Here is a 9,508-nt window from a genome sequence, read left to right as displayed (position 1 = left end):
GTGCACACTTGCTTGATCCTGCAGCTTCTTTCAGCCCCCTGGCAGGTGCTGGAAGAGCAGATGGTGTCTGTGGGGTGCTGGGATGTGGGAGTCCTGCAGAACCCCTGCACCTCCGGGCAGAAAAATTCCCCTCCACCTCATCCCTGCAGGGCAGAAAAATTCCCCTCCACCTCATCCCTGCCGGGCAGAAAAATTCCCCTCCACCTCATCCCTGCCGCTGCAGAGCCCCGCTCTGCCCCGACAGTGGCACCACTCCCGGCCACGCACCCCCGTGGCCCTTGTCCCCAACTGCCAGCGCCGCCTTGGACAACTGAGCCTTTATTGAGCTTTGTCCCCGCGGGACACACGGGGCGCGGGGGCTCCGGCACCGCGGTCACTGCTGCACCCTGCGGATGGACTGGACCTGGCCCGTCTGCGCGTGGGACCCCCACTCCCGCACGTGTTTGTACTCGCCCGCGGGGCTGTCGCTCTCCAGGAGGTACTGAAAGCCCCGGTAGCCCGGGTACTGCGAGCAGACCCACCTGCGACAGAGCAGAGAGCGGCGCTGGCCCGGGGCTGGCGGCACCGCGGAGCTCCCGCAGCTGCCAGAGCATCCTCAGCCCGGCTGCCCGAGCATCCTCAGCCCGGCTGCCAGAGCATCCTCAGCCCTGCTGCCCGGGCAACCTCAGCCCTGCTGCCAGAGCATCCCCGGCCCTGCTGCCAAAGCATCCTCAGCCCTGCTGCCCGAGCATCCCGGGCCGTGCTGCCCGAGCATCCCCGGCCATGCTGCCAGAGCATCCCCAGCCCGGCTGCCCGAGCATCCCCGGCCCTGCTGCCCGAGCATCCCCGGCCGTGCTGCCCGAGTATCCCCGGCCCTGCTGCGTGCTCCGGTGGTCCCGGCGGGCTGCAAGCCCCGGGTACTCACGCGCCGGAGCGGACAAGGAAGGAGCCCACGGTGCTGCTGCCCCAGCCCAGGGCGGGCAGCGAGGGGCAGTCGTCGCTCATCTCTGCCCGCTTGCCCTGGAAGTTCTCCTCCTCAAACAGCATCAGCCTGCTCCGTCCGTGGTCCTGCGGCCGAGACGGGCACGGCTTTGGCGTTGCCACCCTGGCCAGCGGTGGGCTCCGGGGGATGCCCCGCGGGGGGAGCCGGGGCCGGGGCACTCACGGCGCAGGCGATGGGGCGGAAGGAGCACATCCTCTCCACGTGGTAGGCGTTGCTGCCGCTCCACGCCTCCCAGCACGGGTACTCGCCGCGCTCCAGCACGAACTGCTGCCCCTGGAAGCCGCAGTGCTCGAAGCCTGCCCACCTGCCGGGGCGGGAGGGGTGAGACCCCCGGCGTGCCCACCGCCCGGCTCGCAGCCGGGCTGTGCTCGCTGCACCCAGCGCTGCCCACAGGAGGCAGCTCGGGTAGCAAAAGGCACTGGAGGCCTCCATCCTCCAACCCCCCTGCTACCCGTGGGGTCCCGCAGCACCGTGGGGTGGCCATGCCCCGGGACCCCCACTCACGCCCCGCTCTCGATCTTGCAGGAGCGGACGGTGCTGAAGCCGTGCTCTGGGGTGCTGTAGCAGTCGGTGGTGAACTCGTGCTTCTTGCCCTGGAAGAAAGGCTCATCCCACACCACGATCTGGCGGGGAATGGAGGGAGTCAGGGGGCTCTGGGGGTGCAGATATTACAGCCCCATTCCCGGGTGTTCACAGGGCAGGGTGCTGGTCCTGCCCGGGCTCCTGTACCTTCCAGAGACCGGAGGATTTCTTGCAGCGGTGCGTCATGGTGGCTCTGCCAAAGCACAGGGGAAGGGGACAGTAAAGCTGCTTCTCTGCCCAGATGAAAATGACCTCAGGAGCTTTGTTGTCCCCCTTCACCAGCAGTGTGGGGGACAACAAGGGGGTTGCTCCATGCTGGAGCGGAAGAAGAGCTCTGTGGCTCTCCCTGCCCAGCTGCCACCAGGGCCATGTGGAGCGGCGGGCACCTGGCCCAGTGGGCACCTGGCCCTGGCAGACATCCCTGCCCGTGCCTGGGGAAACTCCTCCTCCCACTGGCAGCTCCCTGAGCCAAAGCCCCGGTGCTGGCAGGGCAGTGCTGAGCGGGGAGCGCTGCAGAGTCAGCTGTGTGCCCACACTGACTATCAACACCTGCCCCTGCCACAGCCAGGGACAGACCCCGATCCCCCAACCCCCACCACAGATCCTGGTGCCAAGGAGAGATCTAACCCCGGATCTTGGATGTTCCCACAGCTCCTTGCTCCCAGGACCCGCCATGGGCATGGGGCAGCTGCCCCAGGCTCCAGCACTTACCTGGGGTGAGGCACTGGTGCCCAGGGAGGTGACATGTCCAGCAGCCTCTGGCTGGGTTTTTATAGCCTACAGATAGAGACAGAGCCCCGGGGAGGGGAGCATTACTGAAACCCCTAACTCAGCACATGGCGGGGAGGAGGGACCGGCCAGAACAAAGGCGCCGTGTCAGAGACGCTGATGAGCTGGGATGTCGAGCTGGCCCCCCGGGCACAGGCTCTGACCCCCTCCCCACAGCTCCAGGGCTGGGGCATCGCCCCCAGGCCCTGCCAGCGCTCCTGCCATGTGCCCTCCCTGGTGTGGGGCTGGGCTGGGCCGTGTCCCAGCTCTGGCAGTGCTGCCTGCTCTGGGGCATGGGGAAGTTTCCTCACCTCTTTCTGGGAAGTGGGAGGAAGGACACGTCTCTACTTGCTCTCCCTGCAAGGGCAGAGCAGCTCTACCCTAAATCCGGGGTGGCTTGCTGCAGGTTGGGCACACAACAGCCATGGACACCATAAGAAGTGGGGACCAGGGGCATGGAAAGTGGTAGTGGGGGGTATAAAATGCACAGGAGGGACTGGAGGTGCAGGTCATGACTCGGGAAGAGCTGCAGCAGCCTCCTGCCTCTGTGTGCTGGAAAGACTCTGCTGCCACCACATTATGGGGACCTAAACACCTTCCAGCTTTGCTCACAGTGACCCACACACCTCACAAATCATCCCGGGGTAGTGCCAAGGCTCCACAAAGGCTGGGCAGAGGCAGCCACCCAGCCTGCCCCTTGGAGCGGGCAGCAGGCAATGGAGGCTCCTGAGTCCAATGGGAAAACCCGTGTCCACAGGGAGTGCTGTGTTTTGGGACAGAATTTGCTAGAAAACTGCCAGGAGGCTGAGCCAGAGTCCTCCTCATGCAGCTGCAGCAGCCCTGTGAGCCCCGGGCACTCTGGGGGAGGCAGAGCAGGGCAGCTGGGGAGGCTCAGCACAACGGGCTGCCCCAGGGCACAGTAGGGCTGCACGGGACCTGCAACCCCAGCAAAAGCCTCTTGGCACTGGCACAACTTGTCCCTGGCCTCTCGCTGTGGCCTGAACTAAACTCAGCTTGCACTGGCCACCAGAACAATGACCAGCACTCACTCGCTGTCCATGCCGTGTCCTGGCAGTGTGACACGGTCACTGGAGCCTGTGCCCTCACGGTGCCACTCATGCCAAGCAGGGATGCAGCAGCAGGAGGTCCATGGGCAGCAGGACTCACCAGGGCAGAACAAACCCTCATGCCCGTGTCCTGGCAGTGTGACACGGTCACTGGAGCCTGTGCCCTCACGGTGCCACTCATGCCAAGCAGGGATGCAGCAGCAGGAGGTCCACGGGCAGCAGGACTCAGGCAGAACAAACCCTCATGCCCATGCCCTCCGTGCCCACACTGTGCCAGCTCTGGCTGTCTGCTGCCAGGGCAGCTCTTTGCTGTGCTGGAATTGTGCATCTCTGTGCCAGGGAGAAATGGTGCAGTGAGGGCACAGGGTCCATGGCAGGGCTGAGACTTTGTGTCTGGGGGGCTCAGGACGGCCAAGGATCGATCCCTGCTGTCAGCTCTGCCACAGCACTGGCTCAGGGAAGCCCACAGGGATGCTGAGTGCTCAGTAAGGAGCAAAGCAGCCATCAGGAGCAGGGCTCGGCCCCTCTGAGCTGGTTTTTCAATGCCCAGGTTCAAAGGTGCTGGGGATTGGGAGGGGAAGCAGAGTCAAGAGCAGGGGGTGGGTGAGAGCTGGTGATTAATGCCCAGGAGGCACAGGGGATGCAGCACAGGGAGAGCACCCATGCTGGCTCTGGGAGGAAGAGAGGGCAGGTTAAATTAGAAATCTGGATAAAAACCATGGAAACGAGCACAAATTGAGATCGTGAATCATAAAACACTGCTCGGTCTCAAGGTGACAACCAGACTGAGCCAGTGCCCAGGGTGACAGGGCAGCAGACCCCACACCCAACCATGTCATGGGCACAGCACACCTCCTGAAAAACCTCGGGAAAAGAAGGGATCAATCCATTCTTTTTGTTGGGGATTTTGCGCAAAGGCCCAGAGGGTGCAGCTGGACCCCACCACTGCTGGGTGACACATGAGAGGAACAAAAGAGGAGGGCAGCACACGGGGCTCTGAGCCCTGTGCCCGCACTCCCCGGGTGAGGCACTGCTGGTGCTGCATGCTGCAGGAATCTGCAGGTGCTGGACAGGGGTGTGGAGATGCAGAAAAGCTGATCAGAGGCTCAGAAGGACTCAGGGGAAGGTCCCCCCGAGGTGCCATGGGGTGGGGGAGATGTGGCACCAGAGGCTGAGCTGCTGCAGGGACTGGTGCCAGTGTGTCCCCAGCCAGCCACCCCACGACCCTCCTGCACCAGTCAGACAGAGCTGATGCCCCAAAACCATGAGTGTGGTGGTGGCAGAACCAGGGGTGGTACAGGGTGACCACAGCATGGGGAAAATGGGCTAAAAAGCAAAGAAGAACCCTGCCAGTGAGCAGGGACGTTCCCAAGGGAGAACAAACACTGTTTTCAGGCACTCAGGTGGTTCGCAAAGTGTCAGCTTCCATTACACATCGTTTGGAAAAAACCTGGCTCCTGAAGCACTTCAGAACACTCAGGTCTCGCTCTCTGGCATCTCCAGAGCAGCGCTGCCGACGCTTGCGGGCACGGGGTGATGTTCAAAGCGGGAGGTTCAGTGTTTGGAGGGGAGGAACGGGCACGGCGGGGCTGCTAGGAGAGCGGGGTGTCGCCGCGGCCCGGGGCAGGGGCGCTGGGCAGGGGAGCTGTTCCTGTGCCGGCCCCGGCCGGGCCGTGCCAGGGCTATATATGCCCTGCCGGGGCGGCCGCACGCGGGGCAGCGGGTGCCGGGCCCGCTGCAAAGTGGCACGGTCAGGTCTTCTGTTGTGCCGGGGGCACAAAGGAAAGTGCTGGGTTCAGCGGCTGGGCACGGGGCCGGGGAGAGGCTTCCAGCTCGCCCAGCGCTTTGCAGGATGTGATGACTGGGCGGCCGCGCAGACACTGATGAGCTGGCAGTTCCTTTGTGAGCCCGCCCGGGGGTCTGCCCTTGCCAGGCTATAAAGTGGGGGCCTCGCGGCGCCCCGAAACACAAGCCTGCTCACTCCAACAAGAAGCAGCAGCTGCCCAGGTAAGAGGACAAAGTCCCCGGACACCGGGCTGCAGCCGGACCTGAGGTGGGGAGAGGGAAACTCAGGGTCTAAGCCGTGGCCACTGCTGTGGTGGTCACGTCTGGGAGCACCTCTGTGCTCAGCATCCCACCGCCCTCCACTCCCCGGGGAGCTGCTGCTGACACTCACCTGCGGGGTCACAGCAGGGTGCCAGCTGCAAGGCCTCAGCAGACCAGGGCTGTCCCCTTCCCACCCCTCACATGCTGCCTGGTGCCCCCCAGGCTCCCAGGTGCACCCCATGCGGGATGGCCCAGGTGCCTGGCACAGCATCAAGCCTCATCCCTGGGCACTCCTAAAGGGCTAGGATCATGCTCAGGGCTCTTCTGACCACAGAAGGAGAGTATGGACTCCAGAACCTCCTGTGATCCCCCTCTTGAAGACAGGACCCCTGCCTGTGCCTACTGGAGAACCTTCCAGCAGCTCCTCCCCTGGCCCTGCCCACCCACCCCACTGAGAGTCCCCATCCAGATGTCACCATTCCTGGGGTATGTTGTGGGTGCCCACATCCATTTCTCCCTCTAACCTGCTGCTGGTGCCCTGTCACAGACTTGAGCCCACCACCGCGATGTCTGAGACCACAAAACCCGCTGCTCCGGGCCAGGCTGCGGATGACAAGGAGAAGGCAGCTCCTGCTCCAACTCCATCCCTCGACCCTGCTCCTGTCGCAAACAGCAAGGGTGAGGAGCCCTCCCCAGAAGCCTTCAGGGTAAGCCCTGTGGCACCCCATGTGCAGGGACATGCTCTGGGCTGAGGGACAAGGGCAGGAGGAGATTGTTCCAGGGGGAAGAACTGTGGAAGTGTGGGTGATGCCATCCCTGCTCTGTCCCTCTGACAGCAGGCACAGGATTTGGCCAGCTTCTGCAGGAGGAAGAGTGCCTGAAGGTGCCTTGGCCAGGACAGCTTGCTGGGGACCACAGGCTTTGGAAGTGCTCTCCCCTGGGTTGTGGTGTCAGGGCTGACTGCTGTCACCTGCTCCCTCTGGTCACCCCCTGCATGCAGGGGTCCTGTGGGGAAGTGGAGGGGACACTAGGGGTGACAGGGCCAGCACTGAAATGCCACAGCGATGCCAGCATGCCACTGAGGCACTGCAGCAGGGCTGGCATGGGGGGTGAGTGATAAGAGGGCTCTGGTGACACCGTGCCAGGCTGAGAAGGCCACGGTGCAGACAGAGCACCTGGAGAAACAGCTCCTTCCCACCACTATGGGCACCAGCAGCAGCAAAACCAGGTGCAGGATGAGGCCATCTTGGAGCAGGAACAGCTGTTGGGGGGAGCCTTCCTGTGCTCAGCCTGTGCTGGGCTTGCCCATGCACAGAGCCCAGCTCAGCACAGGCGGGCACCAGGTCTGAGAAGCTGCAGGAAGGCTTGGAGAGCCGAGGGGGACACGTGCAGCAGTGGGCTCAGGCATGCTGTGTCACCCAGCACCAGCCTGCCCTCCCTGAGCATGCCTGTCCTCATCCAACCATTTCCTTACACCCCCAGATTGTTGTGTTCGACCAGGAGAACTTCCAGGGCAGGCAGATGGAGTTCACCACCGAGTGCCTGAACCTGGCTGACCGCGGCTTCGACCGGGTGCGCAGTGTCATTGTCACCTCCGGACCGTAAGTGACCCCAGCCGCGGAGGGGGCTGTGACCCTGGGGATGTTCCTGGTGGGTGGGGACACAGCTCTGGGGGCACCCTGGGCACAGTGTGATGTTCAGGGACAGCAGGGCCAGCACAGGAGCAGAGTGGGCATCCCGGATCTCCTTCAAGGAGGACAGGAGGGCCAGGATGGGTGGGAAGGATGCCAGGGCCACATGCAAAGCAAAGGGCACCAGAGGCAAAGCCAAGGGCTGAGGAAACGTGTCCATCATTTCAGGCACCTGGAGCTGTGCATGGAATACAAGGGACCTGCAGATTTTAGAGAAGCCAAGGTGAAATGAGGTGGGATCCTTGGACCAGGCTGGAGCAGGCAGGGACGGGCAGGGACAAGCACCCGCCTGCACCCAGGCAGCTGAGCAGCAACAAGGGGGCTGGGCAGGTCTCAAAGCCGTGGGAACAGTTGACACAGGCAGGGACAAAAACGATCCCCAAAGCAGATAACTGAGCAGACAGATGATCTCTGAGCATCCCACCGTGCTGTGCTCGGCTGGAAACAGCATGCCCAGGAATGCAGGGGGGCTGATAGAGCTGTAGGGAGGATATAAAGAACATGGCTTGTCCTGACAGCATCCCTGAGGAACCAGGAGGGTGACCTGGAATGACACCACACAGCACCTGAGACTTTTTAATTAGGAGCCCAGAATACCCAACTCCTCTTGAAACAAGCAGGGGATGGAGCAGCTGGAAGGAGCTCAGATATGATACCTGGGAAGCTGCACTAGACATAGAAAGGGTGAAATTGGGAGGAGAGAACTTGGGTGTCATTGTGGTCCTTAGAAGCTTCTTGAGAGTCACTGATGGAACTCTGCACCCAAAAATGTGCCTAGAGGAAGACGAAAGCAAAACAACCAAGCTGAGCTTTAGCAGCCAGCTTGAGGCTGTGCAGCCTGGGGTACCTGAACACATCTCCTGCCAGCGGGAAAACCCCTGCTGGCATCTGCAGGAAGAGCTGTTCTGCAGGGAAAGAGGAAGCAGCAAATGCAGGGCTGTTGTGGTGCCAGGGGCTTCTGGAGCCCCACACCCATGACATTCCCAGCACCTCGTGGCTCTGCTGAAGAGGTGACATTGCAGCTGAGTGAGCCCCACTCCCGGCAGTGGGATAGGTGCCAGCGCTGGCTGGCGCTGGAGCAGTGAGGCGTGCGGGCATGCCAGGACTACACAGCCCAGGCAGGAGGGACAACACTGAGCTGACTCTGCAGTGTCACCAGCTGTGCAGGAGTCCTGCTGCTGCCCAGCTGAGGAAGAGGAACACCGTGTGTGCTGGTGACTGCTGCAGGTTTGGACACTCACACACCAGTGAGCTTCCAGCTGGGAGCCCATGGATCAGCGCTGGTTCAGCACAGGCCACACTGCCTGGGCTGGGAGAAAGGTGGCAGCAGGGTGGTGGGGCCACAGCCTTTTTGGAGACCTCTCCACTGTCCTGCAAGCTGGGTGAGCAGGAGGGGAACTGCTGCGTGGCACCTGACCCACTCTTTGCCCACCTCTCTCCCCAGCTGGGTGGCCTACGAGCAGGCCAACATGCGTGGGGAGATGTTCATCCTGGAGAAGGGCGAGTACCCTCGCTGGGACACCTGGTCCAGCAGCTACCGGAGCGACTGCTTCATGTCCATGCGTCCCATCAAAATGGTGAGTGCTCGGGAGCAGAGAGCCCAGTGGGGTCTGCCCAGGGCTGTGTGCTCGATGCCTCACTGCAGCAAAGCTCCAGGGCTTTGGCCACACCGCCCAGCACCCTCCCTCTGTCTTCCCCAGGAGGCTGAGGACCACAAAATCTCCCTCTACGAGTCTGCTGACTTCAAGGGCAACAAGATGGAAATCCAGGAGGACGACGTGCCCAGCCTCTGGGCTTATGGCTTCTGCGACCGCGTGGGCAGCGTGCAGGTGCCCAGTGGAACGTAAGCTGGGCTGCAGTGGTGGCTGCCTTGTGCCAGGCTCCCTGTCCTCCCCAAATGGCTGCTGCGGGCTCTCAGGCAGCCAGAAAGTGCTGCATGGCTGGTTTTGGTGGCATGGCTGGTTTTGGTGGCATGGCTGTTTCTGGTGGCATGGCAATTTTGGTGGCAGTTTTGGGTGGTGTGGCTGTTTCTGGTGGTGTGGCCTGTCCCCCAGAGGTTGGTGGCCAGCACAGGGAGGCTCCACCGGCCCCCTGAGCACCCACTAGCCATGTGGCTGCTGCCTGGATCGGCCAACCCCGCTCAGGTGCCTCTGTGTTTGCTTTTCCCACAGCTGGGTCGGGTACCAGTACCCTGGCTACAGAGGCTACCAGTACCTCTTTGAGACCGGAGACTTCCGACACTGGAATGAGTGGTCTGCCTTCCAGCCCCAGATCCAGTCCATCCGCCGCATCCGGGACATGCAGTGGGACCAGAAGGGCACCTTTGTCACCCCCGACGCGCCCTCCGACTGAGCGTGCTGCCTGCTAGCTAC

The 9,508-nt window shown here is 62.7% G+C and overlaps 2 protein-coding genes across 2 annotated transcripts; one reads left to right on the top strand and one right to left on the bottom strand.

Annotated features, from left to right (window-relative positions):
• Positions 1–373: 373 nt before the first annotated feature.
• On the bottom strand, positions 374–1,750 carry CRYBA4 (crystallin beta A4). Its single transcript, XM_041410323.1, has 5 exons — positions 1,712–1,750; positions 1,487–1,605; positions 1,145–1,286; positions 905–1,047; positions 374–521 (listed from the first exon to the last, which is right to left on the bottom strand). The coding sequence occupies exons 1-5, from the start codon at positions 1,748–1,750 to the stop codon at positions 374–376; spliced, it is 591 nt and encodes a 196-aa protein (XP_041266257.1).
• Positions 1,751–5,390: 3,640 nt separating this feature from the next.
• CRYBB1 (crystallin beta B1) lies at positions 5,391–9,488 on the top strand. Its single transcript, XM_041410258.1, has 6 exons — positions 5,391–5,406; positions 5,993–6,152; positions 6,928–7,046; positions 8,581–8,713; positions 8,837–8,979; positions 9,308–9,488. Exons 2-6 carry the CDS (start codon positions 6,012–6,014, stop codon positions 9,486–9,488), a joined length of 717 nt encoding a protein of 238 aa, XP_041266192.1. The 5' UTR covers positions 5,391–5,406; positions 5,993–6,011.
• The last annotated feature ends 20 nt before the right edge of the window (positions 9,489–9,508 follow it).

This window comes from Onychostruthus taczanowskii, unplaced genomic scaffold (assembly GCF_017590055.1).
Source record: "Onychostruthus taczanowskii isolate IOZ18803 unplaced genomic scaffold, ASM1759005v1 scaffold32, whole genome shotgun sequence".
Taxonomy (NCBI): Eukaryota; Metazoa; Chordata; class Aves; order Passeriformes; family Passeridae; genus Onychostruthus; species Onychostruthus taczanowskii.
Note: the sequence above shows the minus strand (reverse complement) of the source record. Positions and strands in the feature narration are given on the sequence as shown.